This window comes from Podarcis cretensis (assembly GCF_951804945.1).
Source record: "Podarcis cretensis genome assembly, chromosome: 1".
NCBI classification, from domain to species: Eukaryota; Metazoa; Chordata; class Lepidosauria; order Squamata; family Lacertidae; genus Podarcis; species Podarcis cretensis.
In genome coordinates this window covers 86,126,358-86,144,720 of record NC_137170.1, presented here as the reverse complement: position 1 = coordinate 86,144,720, position 18,363 = coordinate 86,126,358, and the positions used below count along the sequence as shown (strand labels likewise).

Here is an 18,363-nt window from a genome sequence, read left to right as displayed (position 1 = left end):
AATTAGGTCCCAGAGGTGCTGCCTTTCCAGGGTTGCAAGTGGTATAAAGTCACCACGAGACAGTGGTTGTAATGTGCTCATCATGCCCATAGCACTTGCAGTCCTTCCCTACTTTTCTGTACCTTTAGCTCCACATAGTGGCTGATTTTCCAACTCTGGACATAAGACACCACACCATAGGATACTATGCATGATTATTCACAAGCAAGTCCCACTGACTTCAGTGTAACTCACACCCTAGTCTGCATAAATGCAGCCAGGGTCTTCCTGGAAACAACACTCACTTTGGGGGGATGGAAGCCAGGATAGTTTCATTAGCCTCAAGAAAACAAGAATATGATATATGCAAAAGGTGATTCCTCCAAGCACTGCGCTGAAATTATTGACAACTCTTGGCAACACACACCCTTTAGAACAGGGATGTTTAACAAATTGATCGCGATCTACCAGTCGATCGGCGCGTGTCAAAGATCAGCAACTCTGGTTAATCCAATGAGTAGATCACTGTCAGCTTTTTTTATAGTGGGAGTAGATTGCAGTCTCTTGGAAGTTGGATGTGCCTGCTTTAGAACTGGATTTAACAGGCGGCTCAGGGTATATGAAAACAAAGCACGGAATATGTTCTATGCAGTTGGATTACATTATATGTGTGGTGTAACAACACGCCAGCTTTCAATTTACACACAACTCAATCTCAATTATGTTTATTGCTTTATTGTTAAATGAACAAGGTCATCTCAAAGATCACAAACGACAGAAGATAAAACAGGTAAAAATCAAAAGAGGTGAAACCACTTTCAGCAGAGGGAAGATAATGAAAGATAGTACATACAAATGCCTTTCAACAAAGCAAATCTCCTACATTTCTGAGCCGTCGAAAACTTTGCAACTTTCAGTGTAACCTTTTCCCTCCTGGTCGGATAGGTGATGAACTCTTTTAAATAGGCCATTCCTGTTTTGCATCATTTTCTCATCAAATTTCCTTCTAGGCAGAACATGGTATAAAATATGGCAACATATTGTTAACTGAGCGAGCTCCACAAATACACATTAGCTAATCTACTGCAATCTGTATTATCTGTATTATTTCCAAAAGACTTCCAAAAATGTCTGCAACTGGATGCTCTAGTTTGAAGCTCAAATGCATGAAAAACTGTTGCAAAAAAAGAACTAAACCAATTGAGGAAGCTTATATGGCTGATAAGGACTTTGCTAAATCCTCTATATTTTTGTTACATTCAACTTATTAAAGTAACACATGCTAGAGAGATGCATTGCAAACATCTCAGAAGTAAGCCCCCCTGTGTTCAATTGGATTTACTCGATATTTAGTTATTTAATCAAACATTTCACTTTTTTACATAAGGCCTTCCCAGAAACAGGAAGCTTCCCCATTATCGCTAGGGCTATTACCATAAAATTGTCATAACACTATATAAGCTTAATATGCATAAATTGTTTGTGCTCTAATTCATGCAACAGAGATCCCAGTCATAAACTTAAAATTGTTTTGTGGTATTTACAATTGACCCACCTCTGATAACATACAGATTCACAGAGGAAGCAGTTTCCCAAGCATACATCCCGAGCCCTGGGGAGATCAAGAGTGGTAGTCAATAACTTTTTTACGCAAGTTAGACCTATTGAACATTAATTCCAATGCATCTACTCTGAGCAAAACTTAGTTGAATCCCAATCAATGTCTTCAGTTCCTGCAAAGGTCAGGATTACAGTGGTACCTCGGGTTAAGAACTTAATTCGTTCTGGAAGTCCGTTCTTCATCTGAAACTGTTCTTGACCTGAAGCACCACTTTAGCTAATGGGGCCTCCGTCTGTCGCTGCACAATTTCTTTCTCATCCTGAAGCAAAGTTCTTAACCCGAGGTACTATATCTGGGTTAGCGGAGTCTGTAACCTGAAGTGTTTGTAACCTGAAGCATCTGTAACCCGAGGTACCACTGTATCTGCAAAGACCTGGTGCCTATTCGGACTAATGGGGCAGAAGGCTGGAACCCAGGGTCAAGGACAAGCTGAGTCAACTAATTCCAGCTTTGTCCCCATCCTGCCCCCTGCTGAGTTCTACAAAAGGCAACACTGAGACCAAAGAGGAGGAGGAGGAGGAAGAGGAGGAGGTTGATAGGCTGTGCCATTCCCTGAAAGGTCCTAAGGAGGATGACAGACAGGTGGGAGCTGGCTAAGAGCAGTCTGAGGTTGGTGGAGACACGCCCCTCTTACCTAATAGCCAACCTCTACTGGGATGGGGTCCAAAATCCACCCCTTCTTCCCATTTGTTCCCTAGTTGACCCATTTCACTTGTCAGGGCAATCCTATGTGTCTACTCAGAAGCAAGCCCGACTGAGTTCAATGACACTCCCACACCAAAAACCACTGGCTTCACATTCAAATTCGAGTGTAAGCTCCTTGGGGCAGGGAACTTTTTCTGCTGTTTTCTTTCTTAATGCCTGATGTACATTGAGGGGGTTAAGAACTGCAATGAATTCTGAACAAGCCCATCCTGCCTTGAAGCAGTTGCGTGTCTCCTTCCAAGTACAGTTCAGGACAGTCCACACTAGCGGGCTCAGGCACCTTCCACGCACCGGCCGACACGGAACTGGCAGGCTTAAAAGTCTGCGCCCTGCGAGTCAAAGGAAATGGTGTGTGTGCGATCTCAGAATCACTTGTATTATGCGCAGAATGAGAGGGCGGCTCCGTCCCTGCCCTGAGAAGCTTTATAGCCTCCCACCACCCTAAGGTAACTTTCACATCACTAGGAGCAAGTTTCTCATCAAGAAAAGCGGTTCCGACGCCCACAATTCCGCCAAAGGAGACCTCCTGAAAAATCCCCGCCTTCCCTTCAGTTTGGTTACTCTCATTAGTTCCCGGCAGGGAAAGCAGGAATGCACTCGGCGCATGCTCAGAGGCACTTTCTCCTCGACTCGAGCCGGGGGACGGCCCCGCCGTCGAAAAACGCCAGGCTGGCGGAGTTCTGCGCAGAGCCTCTTGCGCCACTCTCGCAGCCTGGAAATTGCGCGCCAAGACAAGCGGCGGAGACGGCCCGGCCCATCTCCCCCGTCCCGTCGCGGCGGGTGTTGCCCGGGCAGGCAGCAGTTGGCGCGCGCCAGGGTGCGTGGCCGGCCGCTGACCCCAGAGGCAGCCTTTCCCCTCGCCTCGCCTCTCCCAGCCCCGAAGGCAGGTGAACTGGGCGCGGGGAAGGAAGCTTCCTCGGCCTGCCCTCGCCGCTGCTGCTGTCACTTCCTGTAGCCGCCGAGAGCCCAGCCCAGCCCGGGTCCTCCTCCTCCTGCTTCTGCTCCCTCCCCCCCTCCCTCCCTCCCCGCAGCCGCCTGCACCGCCCTGGGCAGCGCGCAAGGGAGAGGCTGCTGCGGTCGCCCCCGTCCTCCCCAGCCGGTGAGTGGCGGTGGGCGGGTGAAGCTCGGCGGGGATTGCGGGTGGGGAGAGGGGAGGCGGAGAGAGCCGGGCCCGGAGGCGCTTCCCGGGCGGGAAGAGCGGGGAATCGGGCAGGCTAAAGCGAGGAGGAAGAGGCGAAGGAGGCGGAGGCGTCGGTTTCGCCAGACCCAGCTCGGTCGCTGTTCCTCTGCGCCCCCGCCTCCCCAGAGTCCCGCCCTGCTGCTGTGCCTTTGCTTCTCCGGTGCCGGGAACGGGAAGGGAGCGGCAAGTTCCCCTCCCCAGCTTCCCTTTCGGTACTTTCCAGATCTAGAGCTTGCTGCTTGTATGCAAACCAAAATGCATGTATAAGGGAGCGGTTCCTCGGTGCCAGGGGGAGGGAAAGCACTCTGTAGGTGCTCAGAGGCTCCCTTTGGCTGTGTCTGTGCCATCGGGCTCGACCGCTAGCATTCAGTAGTTTCTGGGGCTAAACCCCAGCAGAGTTGCTCTTCCCTATTGGAAAAGTACCCGGTCAGGTCACTCCCCTCGCCCCAGCAAGGCTTGTATAATGCCTTGGCCCCTTAAAAGGGTATGTTGTAGTTTGGAGGAAGGTAGGGTATGCTCCAGGTAAGCGCTGGTGCGGCCACACCTTCCTTGCGCCAGATTCTTCTGGTCCCTTTTCGTCCAATAGTAACAGCTGCGCTTTGGTTGCACAATGTTCGGCTGCACATCCGGCTGCGGCTTCAGTGGACCAACTGTGCTGTGATTTAACCATTTCCCTGTGGGGTTGTTTCTTGCAGGAAAGGAGTTTTCGGGAAACACTTCCTTTCCCGAGGAAAGAGGGGGGTGTGTGTGTGTGTGTGTGTGTGTGTGTGTGTGTACACAACAACCCTGAACTCGTTGCTTTTCTCAAGTTCTTGCTTTATGTTGTTTTCTCCCTCCACCTCCTTTTGGTCCCCAAACTCCAAAACAGGAAGACTTCTGGGTTCCAAGTTCTGGTTCGCTGATGTTAGGTAGCATCCGGCCAATTCTTCAGCACCTTACTGTCTTCCTCCAAAGTTTTCCTGGCTGCGCAGAAGAATAAACAAGGCTTGCCCATTCTTGAGTCCTTCTCTGTCATCGGCCATTCTCACAGGAACCACCCAAAGGGAACTTTTCTCCTGTGGCTTTGAGTCACACCTGGTTACAGTTTGGAGTAGTGGGTGGGGCTGCCACTGAAACCTGAAGACGGAAGTTCCTACCCCATCTCCCCAAAAGTCTTACGACTGTGTGCTTGAATCAGAACTTGTGCTTAAATAGATTGATTCCCTTTACTGTAAGGGTTGTGGGCTGTGGTTGCAGAGCTTTTAAATGCTTGCTTCTAGCCTTAAAGGTTTTTGTTTGGTCTCACTCTGATCAGGTGTTGACGCAGCAGGCTGAATTTTGCTTTTGGTGGGCACTGCTTCCATGAAAAACACGTCTATATAAGGCTACAGGAAGTTCAGTGCGTTTTGCTTCTCTTGCGACTGACTGCTGAAGGTCCGCCGTCAGTCATCCATAGATAGGCCTTGATGGGGCCTTTTGATTAATTACACTAAGGGGTTTTAACTTCAGTGATTTTGGCCTGCCACTTTTCAGGGGTGACATTGGGGTGGGTATGTACTCTGGTCTTGTAAGTGTATTTTCATTTCTGGCATTTCACATGTAAACCAAAGAAATCGGATAGCAGAGCCTGTGTACCAGATTGTGTAGAGCACTGTATCTTTTGATTTACGGTGTGCACGCATCTATTGAAAGTGTTTGGAATGAAGCTGGGATTCTACTGCAGGATTCATAAAGGAGAAAGCTGCTAATTCCCTCTTCCGCTGTGTTTCCCTCCCACCCGCATAGAGCCGAATCAAGGTAGAAACCCACCCTCCCGTAATAAAGGAGGTTGGATATTAGACGATAGACTGGCAGCGACTGAAACAGAAACAGGACAACAAGTGGCAAATAATCCAGCCAGAGTCATCAATGAGCCTCTGCACGTGACTATTGCCTGTACACAGAAGCAAAGCACAGAGAAAATGCAAGTTGTCAATTATAAAATGAGCTGGAGTGCAAAAATTTGTACGGAGGCCAAAAATGTAGAGCTGCCGAGTACAGAGGTATTTATGTATATAGGGGGAAATATGAATGTTTTTTGGGGGGGTCCAAGTTTGATCAAGAGCACCCGAGGCTTCCTGCTCATTGTCGAAAGAGGTCGGACTTGCAACATCTTCAGCAAGTGAAGTGATTGCAATCTGTGCGGCAGCTCTGCCGAATTCCTTTGATTCCTGCTCCACATTTCTGAACAACCTTATTACAATCCTATTAGAAATCATATTGCAGCATCGCCCCTGGGGAGCGTTGTGCGTGAGCCAGCCTGCGAGATTATAAAGGTGTGTCGCTTTTCTTCTCTTCTGCCTCTGCAGCCATGTCCTTCCGAAAGGTTGTGCGCCAGAGCAAATTCCGCCACGTCTTTGGGCAGCCCGTCAAGAATGACCAGTGCTACGATGACATCCGGGTGTCACGCGTCACTTGGGACAGCACTTTCTGCGCTGTCAACCCCAAGTTTGTGGCTGTGATTATAGAGGCCAGTGGAGGAGGGGCCTTCATGGTGCTCCCGCTACAGAAGGTGAGGGAACAGTCTGACTTGGGAAACACTGGGCTCGCTTTCATTAGAGGTTCTTAAGCAACTGGGGGTTGTGCCAGCCACAGATTTCCTGCGTCAGCAGAAGGTTAGACTAGATGACACTTTGAAGTCCCTCCCATCCCTAACACTCTTAAGTACAGTGGTACCTCGAGTTACAAACGCCTCAGGTTACAAACGCCTCAGGTTACAAACTCCGCTAACCTGGAAGAATTACCTCGAGGTGAGAACTTTGCCCCAGGATGAGAACAGAAATCGTGTGCCAGCAGCAGCAAGAGGCCCCATTAGCGAAAGCACGCCTCTAGTTAAGAACAGTTTCAGGTTAAGAACGGACCTCCGGAACGAATTAAGTTAATAACTAGAGGTACCACTGTACCGGGGATGTCACTGGATGGGAATAGGAATAGGGAAGATGTGCACAAGGTTGACTGGCCCCAATAATTTCTCAGCTCATAAGAAGAGGCTTCCTGGATCAGGCCAGGGACTCATCTAGTCCAGCATCCTGTTCTCACAGTGGCCAACCAGATGCCTTGTGGGATACCTGCAAGCAGGATCCAGGCACAAGAGCACTCTTCCCCTCTTGCGGTTATGGAGGCAGAGCATAGCCATCACTGCTAGTAGCCCTTCTTAGCATTGTCCTCCCTGAATTAGTCTAATCCTTTCTTAAAGTCATGCAGGTTGGTGGCCACCACTGCCTCATGTGGGAGAGAGTTCCATAGTTTAATTCTGCACTGCATGAAGAAGTACTTTCTTTTATCTGTCCTGAATCTTGCAACATTCTAACTTGGGTCTCAATATATCATTCCTCCCCTTGCTTCTTCTCCTATCTTGTGTTTTGTGTCTTCGAGCACATAATATTTTATGGGTGCTGAGGGATGGAACAGAGGGGTTGTACTGAGGCAAATAGGGAAAGCTGGGACAGGAAACAGGATAGTGGCTTTGAGGAGCCTGGAAGGGACTGCCTGATGACTCTTCTCCCCTTTGGTTATTTTTTCCCAGACCGGACGCATTGATAAGTCTTACCCTACGGTGTGTGGGCACACAGGACCTGTTTTGGACATTGACTGGTGCCCGCACAATGATAACGTCATCGCTAGTGGCTCTGAGGATTGCACTGTTATGGTGAGGGGCAGCTGGTAAAAGGACTGTGTGTGTGTGTGTGTGTGTGTGAGAGAGAGAGAGAGAGAGAGAGAGAGAGAGAGAGGAAGGAAGGAAGGAAGGAAGGAAGGAAGGAAGGAGGGGGGGGCCCTCACCTGTAGCCATGCTCTCAGCTAAATATATACAGAAGTTTGGGGCTGTACATATTGAATCAAGCAGTCAGTATTGAGTGGCAAATTGAGCATGCTGTGCATTTGAAAATTCTATTTTTAAAGCAAGTTTCTAGTCCTTCAGATTGTGGAATCTTGAAAGCACAGACTCTCTGAAGTTTGGTATGTGTATACAGGCAGGATAGCTGAGCAAGGTTTCAGCAGCAGGGCGGGGAGGCCTGTTCACTGCCCCAGATACTGCTTGGTCTCTTATCATGATTATTTAGCAGAGGCAGACTATATTAGGCAAATTAAGTTTGCATATGCAAATATGTTTTGTTACAATACAATGCACAGGGCAAAGAATTCAGACGGAGGAGCTGTTAGCTGGGCTGTAGACACGGGAAGCAAGATGCTATCTGCAGAACGTGGGATGATGGGATCAGGAGAATGACCCTTTGGTGTGGAGCAAGCTAAAGCCAGAGTGTACCCCCCCCCCCACGGGTGGCTGGATGTTGTTTGGCATTTGGGTCAGGATGATGGGAGAGCGAGGTTTTGTGGGAGGCTGTGCCACTGGTGACAGGATCAGAGCAGACGAAAATGCTTTGCCGGTTGAGCCATTTCACTCCTGTCTTTCTCTCCAGGTATGGCAGATCCCCGATAATGGATTGACACTGCCTCTGACGGAGCCAGTGGTTGTTCTAGAAGGGCACTCTAAGCGTGTGGGCATCATCACTTGGCATCCAACTGCCCGCAACGTCCTCCTCAGTGCAGGTACCATCTGTGGTGCTGGTGGTGGAGTAAGAGGCAGAATAAAAGTGGAGAACATCTGGCTGCAAGCTTACATGCTGGGGCGGTTGAGACCCAAAGTTAAGGGCTGCCTAACACAGAACTCTGTGGCAAACCTCTTCCAATGAGCACCGTTTTTCCCCAGGCTGTGACAACGTGGTGATCGTCTGGAACGTGGGCACAACTGAGGAGCTTTACCGCCTGGAAGATCTGCATCCTGACCTCATTTATAATGTCAGCTGGAACCGTGACGGCAGCCTCTTCTGCTCGGCCTGCAAGGATAAAAGTGTGCGCATCATTGACCCCCGCCGTGGGCAGGTTGTTGCGGTATGTTTTTCCCTCCTTTGAAGCTTTTTGGTTTTGGTCTGCCATTCTTGACCTGTTTACATGAGTGTTCCCTCTCTTTGGCAATCTATTACTTCCTGGCCATTCTGCAAGTCAAAGGGACTCTCCTTTGTGTTTTGGGAATGTTGCAGTGGGATGTGTTTGGGCCACAGTCGGTCCTCCCTGTCCTGTTATCTGAGCGGTGGTATCTCTCTGTGGTTTGTGCCTCCCTAGTCCCCTTTTCTAGCTTGGTTGCAAGGCTCACGCTTGAGATGTGACCTGCGCTGCTTTGACTGTGCAGTAATTTGGTGATGGGAAGCTCACGCTTTGCCTCCTGAGTTAATTAGCTCAGCAGTGCTGATCTTTATGTAGTTTGTATGTTAGTGGGCTATCTATAAGATAGGCTCTGATGCGTGGCAGTGTTTATATTGCTTATTGGGTAGTGCTTGGAAAAGCCTAATTTTAATTGAAGATGAAGACTGCATATGGAATGTGCTCTAGGCAGAGGTGCTGGCTTATGATGAATCTAAATTTCACAACCGGCAAAAACCAGACTTTGCACTTTCATTTTCAGTAGAGCAAGTTATGCACATTTTCAGATGAAGTAAATGAATTTACATGTGTGTGTGCACATATCAGCAAGAGTTCAAGGCGGTGTCATCTTTGCTACGCAGGGGACACTGTGCTAATGGCAAAATATACAGGAGGGAAGGAGGCATGTGGTTGATAAGGTGATGCTATTTTTTTTTTTTTATAATAATTTTTATTAATTTTCCACACAAATAATAAAGAACAATATAAAACAGTATAACTTCAAGCTCATCGGTTCATGCCCTTTTTTCTTTGACTTCCCCATACCTCCCCAACCCTGCATCCTTATTTAATAATTCTTTAGCAACCCTTAGGTCCATTGTCTTAATTCCCTTTCATCAAAAATTTCTTAAGTTTTTTATTTACTGCTGCAATTCTTTACTTCTTACCCCCTGACATCTTAACATTCCTCAATTTTACAATTATTTTTAAGATATATTTTGAATTTCTTCCAGTCCTCTTCCATTGTCTCTTTCCCCTGGTCCCGGATTCTGCCCGTCATCTCGGCCAGTCCCATAAAGTCGATCACCTTTGTTTGCCATTCTTCCAGAGTAGGTAGTTCTTGCGTCTTCCAATACTTTGCCAGTAGAATTCTTGCTGCTGTAGTGGCATACATAAAGAAAATCCTATCCTTCCTTGGCACCATTTGGCCCACCATGCCCAAGAGGAAAGCCTCTGGTTTCTTAGGAAAAGTCCACTTAAGGACCTTCTTAATTTCATTATAGATCATTTCCCAGAAAGCTTTAACCTTTGGGCAGGTCCACCAAAGGTGGTAGAAAGTGCCTTCAGTCTCATTACATTTCCAACACTTATTATTAGGCAAATGATATATTTTTGCAAGCTTGACTGGGGTCATGTACCATCGGTAGATCATTTTCATAATATTTTCTTTTAAGGCATTACATGCAGTAAATTTAATACCGGTGGTCCATAACTGTTCCCAGTCAGCAAACATAATATCATGACCGATATCTTGTGCCCATTTAATCATAGCTGATTTCACCATTTCATCCTGTGTATTCCATTTTAACAGCAAGTTATACATTTTTGATAAGTTCTTAGTATTGGATTCCAACAATTCTGTTTCTAGTTTTGACTTCTCTTTCTGAAATCCTATTTTCCTGTCCTGTTTAAACGTCTCATTTATCTGATGGTAATGCAACCAGTCTCGAACCTTAGGCTTTAGTTTCTCATAACTCTGAAGTTTCACCCTTTCGCCATCGTATTCTAAAATCTCATGATATTTTGGCCATTTAGAATCCATATTAAGTTTTTTTACTTCCCTAGCTTCCATTGGTGACACCCACCTAGGGGTTTTACTTTCCAACAAATCTTTGTATCTAATCCAAACGCTATACAATGCTTTCCTTACAATATGGTTTTTAAAGCTTTTGTACACCTTTACCTTGTCGTACCATAAGTATGCATGCCAACCAAAACTATTGTCGTACCCTTCCAGATCCAAAATGTCAGTGTTCTCAAGAAGTAGCCAGTGTTTCAACCAGCAGAAAGCTGCTGATTCATAATAAAGTCTTAAGTCCGGCAGGGCAAACCCCCCTCTATCCTTTGCATCAGTTAAGATCTTAAATTTAATTCTGGGCTTTTTGCCCTGCCAGACAAATTTTGATATGTCTTTCTGCCACTTCTTGAAACAGTCCATCTTGTCCACAATCTGCAACGTCTGGAATAAGAACAGCATTCTAGGCAATACATTCATCTTAATAGTAGCAATTCGGCCTAACAAGGAAAGTTTCAACCTTGACCATATTTCCAGATCCTTTTTAACTTCTGACCAACATTTTTCATAATTATCCTTAAATAAGTTCACATTCTTGGATGTTAAATTTACCCCCAGGTATTTTACCCTTTTAATAAGGATAAGGTGATGCTAAATAGGGGAGCAGAAGCAGGGGATCTATGCAGAGAGAAGCTGTGAAACAAGGGTGAATTCCCTTCAGCCCCCGAGAGCTCATCTGATAGTCAGGGATGGTGTAATCCAGAAACATCTGGAGAGCCACTGGTCCCCCATCCCTGTTCTGGAATCCTCATCAGATCCCTCCAAGGCTTCACCCATCTCTTCCTCTCTTCCCTCCCTCCCAAGCCTTTTATGAGAATTGATAAGGGCTTCTCGTCAGGCGTCTCAGGAATCTGATCATGCTGTCAATGATAATGCATAAGCATTTCCCAGGTGTGTTTCTGTAATATTATTGAGAAATCAATTCACAGGTGTTTCCAGCTAAGCCCCCAGTTTTAGTATGTGACTATATATAAATTGGCAATGCTGTATAGGATTGGTAAATGATTAAATTGGTGTTATCTGTGAGATTGCTTCCCCAGATCTCCCTGCTGTTCCTAGCCTGAGACTCAGGCCTGTCTGTAATTTTATGTGTTGCGACCTCTGAGGCCCAGCCTCTTCCTTCCTTCCTTTCCCCTCTCCTACGGAGGTTGATCTGGAATCTGAAGAAGGGATGAAAGTGGGCTAATTTTATTATTATAAAAAAGGTTATTTTAAGAAGGAAGTAATATTTCAAAATAACATATCTCTATGGTATATTTGCACTCATCTGTCATCATGCTGGCGAACGAGGGCACATGAATACTCAAGTTAAAACAGGGCGAAGGAAGCCCAAGAAGCCCTGAGTGGGCAGGCTGGCACAAAGAGTGGGCAGGTGGCCCAGGCACACCCTCCCTCCCTCTGCCTTCGCCACAGCCACTTGCCAGGTGGAAGGAACTGAAGGCGAGGAAAGTCCTTCTCCTCTTCATCTACCTGTTGCTGCTGAGAGAAGGAAACCTGTATTTTAAAATGAAAGCTCCTTTGTCCTGCCTGAGACTGGGGGGGAAACGGAAGAGGAGAAAAACGTTCTCTCCTTCATTCCCTCCCCACTGCCAGTGGTGGCTGTGGTAAAGGGAATTTGGGGACAGGTGGGTTGGGGTGAGGTGTAAAGGAAGGGCAATGGGATGATGGGAAGGTGGGGTTTGGGGGGGAAAGTGAGCTGAGGCAGCAGCCCCAAGCGCAGCATAAACCCATATAAACAGTATAGCCATATATAACAATGCACCAAGAGTGGATTGATTCTGAGTGGGGGGTTTTTTTTGGGGGGGGTGGAGGAGATGATATTGGGAAGTTATCTGGGTTTGATAGACAAGTTTTGACTTTCTAACTTATGACCTTTTTGGAGTGGGATTGCTTTGTCAATAGCAACATGGCAGTAAGTAGTTTTAACAGATGTGGTACTTGGGAGAGGTTGCCAGGCTTTTAAATTCTGCTGTTGTTAAAGGAACACACAGACACATCAAATGCCTTTGCCTATCTGAACACCATGTCTTTTTAGACTCCAGATCATACCCTTTGTCTGCACAGCCCCATGTTGCCTGCACTGACTACAGCAGTGGCTCTCAGAACGAGTCTCTCAGCCCTGCGGTGAGAGGCCCTCCTAACTAGATTTGAATCTCAGACCCTAGATTTGAATCTCAGACCCTTCTGCGTACAAGACACCTCCACTTATCTTCCTCTGGAGTGGGGTGGAATGAGCTGCTGAGGGCCAAACACAGTCTGATCATGGGGAAAGGTGCTCATGATTTTAGGGGGAATGTAAACTCAGATGAGTGACTCTCCTGTTGTAGTTCGGATCCAGCATAGCAGATATGGGAGCAAAACCCGTATTTGTGCTGCAGTATAGCAGAGCCTGCCTGCTGCTTCACCTCTTGAATTCCCCACATCTTACCCTTTTTTTTGCTTCACAGGAGAAGGAGAAAGCCCATGAGGGAGCGCGCCCTATGCGGGCCATATTCTTAGCGGATGGGAAGATCTTCACGACCGGTTTCAGCCGTATGAGTGAACGGCAGCTGGCACTCTGGGACCCGGTGAGTGGGAAGGTGGATCTTGGAGTGAGGTGTGTGTGGAATGTGGTGGTGGTGGTGGTGTGTGTGTGTGTGTGTGTGTGTAAGCTCTCTCTGTGTGTTCAGGGTCTCTTGTCCTGAGCAAAGAACTCCTGTTGAACTCCATGTGTTTGAGAGGTGAGAGGCAACATCTGAAGAGAGACTGCTTTGTGCACATAGACTTGTCCCTACCCCTCAATTAGGGTGTTAACCACACAGGGTTTTCAATCTCGGAGGGTTCATGGGCATATGGAGCACGCTCCCCTCTTGCTCTCAAGTGAATGGTGTCAGGATGGATGGCAGGTGAATCATCACATCAAGATTGTGATGGTGTGAAGGATAGCATTTGAACAAGGAGGTCTGTAACCTGTGCCTTTCTGTTTTTGCAGGAGAATCTGGAGGAGCCCATGGCGTTGCAAGAGCTGGACTCAAGCAATGGGGCCCTTCTTCCCTTCTATGACCCGGACACCAACGTGGTGTATGTCTGTGGCAAGGTATGCTTTCCTACTAAGCAGAAATTAGGGAAATTAAATTAAAATCAGAGTCTGCATTTGACAGCTTGCAGTTTAATATACCTTTGGGTATAGGGCAGTATATAAATCCAATAAATAAAGGAAAATAAAAATGGAAAAGGTTCCAGTTTCAGTCCCTGGCATCTGCAAATAGGGCAAAAGAAGACACCTGCAGCCAGGCCCTGCAGGCCAGGTGCCCCCAACCTGGTGTTTTCCAGATGCTTTGGACTACAATTCCCATCATCCCTAACCATATCCCATGCTGGCTGGGGCTGATGGTAGTTGGAGTGTTACCAATGTCTGGAGGGCGTCAGGTTGGGGGAAAGCTGCTGTAGATAATACTGAACTAAGCGGACTCCAGGGTCTGACCTCCGTATAAGATGGTTAAAGGGCAAAGCTGGCTTCTTTCTGGGGTTCCAGAACTCTGGGTTAGTACCCTCTCTCTGAAGTGGGAGTGAATACCATGCAAGGTGGGCATTCCCTTGGCCCTCTTCCTCAACCAGTCTGTCTGTCCCACTGAAAGCGAAGTGCTCAGGGGGGAAGTGGCCCACTCAGGGATGCCAAGCATCACAATGTCCTCTATAGCAGTGTTTCCCAACCTTGGGCCTCCAGCTGTTTTTGAACTACAATTCCCATCATCCCTGACCACTGGTCTTGCTAGCTAGGGATGATGGGAGTTGTAGTTCAAAAACAGCTGGAGGCCCAAGGTTGGGAAACACTGCTCTATAGGCTTAGTAACACTGTGTGCATCCTTTTTGCCCTCTCCCCCTTCCAGGGCGACTCCAGCATCCGGTACTTCGAGATCACGGCAGAAGCACCCTACATCCACTTCCTGAACACATTCACTAGCAAAGAACCCCAGCGTGGCATGGGATGGATGCCCAAGCGGGGTCTGGATGTCAACAAGTGTGAGATTGCCAGGTATTCTGAATAATGCTGGGGCTGGGCGTGTGTGTGAGAGAGAGAGACAGCAGTGAAAGAACTGGTAGTCTTGACTGGCTGCTTGTGCATCAATCTTTCTCTCTTGGTGCGTTTCTGCAGGTTTTACAAACTCCACGAACGCAAGTGTGAGCCCATTATCATGACTGTGCCAAGGAAGGTGAGTGTTTGATAGTGGGGGCTAGCCTACTTTTTCAAGAAACTGCTGCTTAAGCTACAAGGCACGGGGGAGGGGGGGCTTCCCTTGCTGCTGTTTTGGGACCAAGCAACTGCAGATGAGCCATGACCTGTCTGTGGATGGCTTGATGGTTCTGCATTAGAATCTTGAAACATTAATCCATGGGGCTGTTGCCACTGCTGTGCTCACACAGCAAATTGACAGGAGATTCACACATAACCTCATATACCCTGGAAGGTTGTGAGTATTTCAGTTCTGTCCATTGGGACAGGTGGTTGTGTCCCTTTGTAGCTTGGTATTTCCATCCAGCGCTTTTCTCCCCTCTGGTTTCCAGCTGTCCAGAAGGATCTTCTAAAGTCATATGCTGAAACCATTGCCATTTCAACCCTGTTCCTTCTCTGATCAGAAACATTTATTTTTTCCCATATGACTGTTGTGTGTGCTTTACTTGCCTTTAAACCAAGCTGAGCATTACATAAGCATTAAATATCTATACAACTTTTAGCAGACATTTGAAGGCAGGTCTGTATTGGGATGTTTTTAATGTTTGAAGTTTTATTATGTTTTTATATGTGTTGGAAGCCGCCCAGAGTGCCTATTATTATTTATTATTAAGCAAATCCCTCCCCCCCCTCTAGTGTTCAGGTCTCAAGCTTTATACATATGCCTGTATGCATATAAACTGAATCTGTGCCCCTGTCTAGCTTTGAAACTATGTGGATTTAATAATAATGCTACTGCTTGACACTTAAATAGCGTGATAGTCAAAGCACGCTGCCTGTTTCGTCTTTTAAAACTGCTCTGTAAGACAGGCCAATATAAAGTGGAGACTGAGAATTGGAAATTTTGAAACACAGCAAATTTGTTGGGTGTTTTACCTTGTACATCCCATGGGAGGGGAGAGCAGCACTGTTCCATATTGTCCCAGGCTCTTAACACTGCCCTCTCTCTCTCTCTCTCTGCAGTCAGATTTGTTCCAAGATGATTTGTACCCAGACACAGCTGGGCCAGAAGCCACCATGGAAGCCGAGGAATGGGTGGCAGGGAAGACAGCGGGCCCCATCCTGATCTCGCTGCGCGAAGCCTACGTGCCCACCAAGCAGCGTGACCTCAAAGTCAGCCGGAGGAGCTTGCTGCAAGATAGCCGCCCCGCTGCTGCCCCCAGTGCCGGGCTGAGTGCCACACACCCCAGTGCCATGTCTCAGTCTGCTGCCACACCTGCCATTAGCGTCAGCGCTGCCAGTGGGGTATGTGCAGGGCTGGCGCCTGCGCCGGAACAGGGGATTCTGTGGGTGGGTTGTTTGATTGGTGCTTCTCTGTCATCCCTCGCAGGGTTGCAGAGCGGTTGAGCTGGGGTGTGGGTGTGGGTGGATGTGGGTTAGAGCCAAGTGCAAGGAGCAGAACAGGATTCTGATGTGCCTTGGGGAGGGAGAACGGAGGAGAAGGTCTGCATGTCCAATATTCACTGCATCCTGGGACTCTCCAGCATTCTCTCCAATAATAAAGCAAAGCCTTTGTAGTTTTGGAGCAGTCATCCAATTTCAGTTGTTGGAGAAAAGCCAGTAGGGCTTGACCAGAGGCTGTGGTTAGAAAGTGGGCTTCCCATACCCTGCAAAGTACCCTTGCCACAGAGAGCAAATAAGCCTACAAAGGTTACCAGTGTGAGAGGCTTTAGGCAAATTCATGGAGGGTAAGGCTATATTCTACCTTCAGGCACAGGATGCCTCTGAATGCCAGTTGCTAGAGAGGAGAGGACTCTTGTGTTCAGGCTTCACCTGTGCATCTGCATGGCCACAGGAAGCCATGCTACATGGACCCTTTGGCCGGATCCAGCAGAGCTTTCCTTACATTCTACAAGCCTGCTAATCAGCTAGCAATCTGCATTTCCATGCTATCTGCAAGGGAAAGGATGTCCTCTCCTCCATAGCCAGCCTGGAAACAGAGGCAGATCGAAAAAAGAAGAAGAAAATGCCTTCTTCTAAGCAGACAGGCAGAGGAGGAACAGGATGATCCATGCTCTGCTCTTCGCTAGCCCACTCAGGCATCTGTGTGGAATTCCTGGCAGTCTGCAGCTACTAGACAATTTGTCAAGGACAAAGGATGCTTTAGGGCATTTTTAACCTGAATGCCAGGCTGTTCCTAGTTGAACAGATCCTATGAAGTCAGTCAGTCTGCTGAAGATTTCTTTCTTTGGATGTCTAATAGCCTGCTTCTTTCCACTGCGTGTGTGCATGTGTTGACCAAGCATTTGCCAGTGTTGCTTTCTTCCTTCCCCCCAACATGTGTGTGGGTACACACACACACACACGTACACGTGTGTGCACACAGACATGGTGCACTCCCTCTTATACATGCACTGGGGGAGGAGGCGCAAGTCCTGCTGGTCCCAGGAGTACAGGTCATGGGGTGGTTTTGAGCTGAGCAGCTGGGATCCTGTTGGGAAGAGCAGCATGACACTTTCTTCTTCCTTGCAGGACGGCGGGCAGGTCATTGAAGAAGTGCTGCGTGAAGTGGCGTCACTGCGGATGCTTGTGGCTGCGCAGGGCGAGCGCATTGGGCGGCTAGAGGAGCAGCTGAGCCGCATTGAGAACGGCGATGTCTAGGAGGGGTCCCCGCGGAGGAGACCTCACCAACATGGATCTTCTTAAACGCTTCACCTTTTTTTGAGCTGCCAGTAATCCCTTTATACACTGCCTCATCCTGCCCTGTGGTGTGAGACAGGGACTTGCCCTCTCTTGCTGCTACTGGGAATGTTTCTTGGGTTTTGTCTCGGACCAAATCTCCTCCTTCTCCCGCACCCTGTTTTACCCAAGGGGTGATGTGCTGGTCTCCCCACATCTTTCCCTTTGCCTTATTCTGGCCAGAATCCCTCTGGCCCTGTCCCCTTCCCATGGCTGCGGTTGGCTTGTATGTCCCCCTGTGGGGATCAGGACTAGCTAACTGCACAGTCTGACATGCCCACGCTTTCCACTGGAGAGAAGGCTGGGATTCCCCTTCCCAATCTCTCATAGCAGGTGGATTTTGCGGTTTATTGGAAGCCAGTGCTTCCTGTGGGCCAGGCCTCTTCTCCCCATTTTCCCTGCTAGGACCACTGAGAATCCTGTTGAGGATTCTTCTGCTTCCTTGCCTGAATTTTATTTTACTTCAAAGAGACCATGGATGGGATCATTGAGGCTTGACTAAGAAATAAATCTGCCATCTAGTCACAGTCCTTAAGTTTCTTGTCTCTGGGACCACTCCTCTCTCCCTCCCTCCAGCCCTCAAATGCTAAGCAGGTTCTGACGAAACACACGAGGGTGTTGGAGGCAAAAAGAAACTGTTCAGGTTCAATAATCTATATTTTCATTCCAAATAAAAGTCTTTATAAAGCCACAGCTCTGTGCACGAGTCTGTTGCTGTTGCCTCCCTTCTTTCCACAGATGAATTCAGAGGAGTTCAGGGTAAGTGCAGGCTTTTCCTGGAGCATTTGCTTTATTCCCACCATTTTATGTGGGTTCACTTTCAGCGTGTGGTGGAAAAACACAGCGGAACAGGCAAGAGCCCTGGCATTTCTGCTCACCTAGAGCTGCCCAAAGAAACCAAGGAGGACACAAGTCATGTTGGATGCTTGCAGGAAAAACAAGAACACTTCACTTAAACTTCAGCCTTTCTAAATCAGTGTTAGGAAATGACTGGTGTCTGCATGTGCCATATAGCTTTCAGGGGTATAGGAGCCAAATTTTACATGGAAAGGTAGGGCTGTCTATGTGAGTAAGCAATGGCTTTCCAACCTGAACTTTTAATGTTCACTTTTTTTTAATGGGAAGATTGCTTCACTTGTTCTGTGTTTATACTGGGTTTCAGAGCGTCTTGCATGCCCTGAACATGTGTGAAT

At 47.7% G+C, this 18,363-nt stretch overlaps 1 protein-coding gene across 2 annotated transcripts; it reads left to right on the top strand.

Moving 5' to 3' along the window:
- Positions 1-3,158: 3,158 nt before the first annotated feature.
- CORO1B (coronin 1B) lies at positions 3,159-17,863 on the top strand. 2 transcript variants are annotated; one of them, XM_079986022.1, is made up of 11 exons: positions 3,159-3,404; positions 5,813-6,015; positions 7,030-7,152; positions 7,922-8,051; positions 8,212-8,393; positions 12,726-12,845; positions 13,250-13,354; positions 14,148-14,293; positions 14,414-14,471; positions 15,455-15,736; positions 16,964-17,863. In XM_079986022.1, the coding sequence occupies exons 2-11, from the start codon at positions 5,815-5,817 to the stop codon at positions 17,090-17,092; spliced, it is 1,476 nt and encodes a 491-aa protein (XP_079842148.1). In that variant the 5' UTR covers positions 3,159-3,404; positions 5,813-5,814; the 3' UTR covers positions 17,093-17,863. The 2 variants fall into 2 exon arrangements, with proteins under 2 accessions (XP_079842148.1, XP_079842149.1); XM_079986023.1 differs by lacking the exon at positions 3,159-3,404 and adding an exon at positions 3,559-3,697.
- The last annotated feature ends 500 nt before the right edge of the window (positions 17,864-18,363 follow it).

What these genes read in the sequence shown, in the direction of transcription:
- CORO1B (XM_079986022.1), top strand. Translation starts at nt 5,815, where the DNA reads ATGTCCTTCCGAAAGGTTGTGCGCCAGAGCAAATTCCGCCACGTCTTT. An exon ending in CAACGTCCTCCTCAGTGCAG is followed by an intron (nt 8,052 to 8,211) that starts GTACCATCTGTG and finishes GTTTTTCCCCAG; the next exon opens with GCTGTGACAACGTGGTGATC. An exon ending in AACAAGTGTGAGATTGCCAG is followed by an intron (nt 14,294 to 14,413) that starts GTATTCTGAATA and finishes GCGTTTCTGCAG; the next exon opens with GTTTTACAAACTCCACGAAC.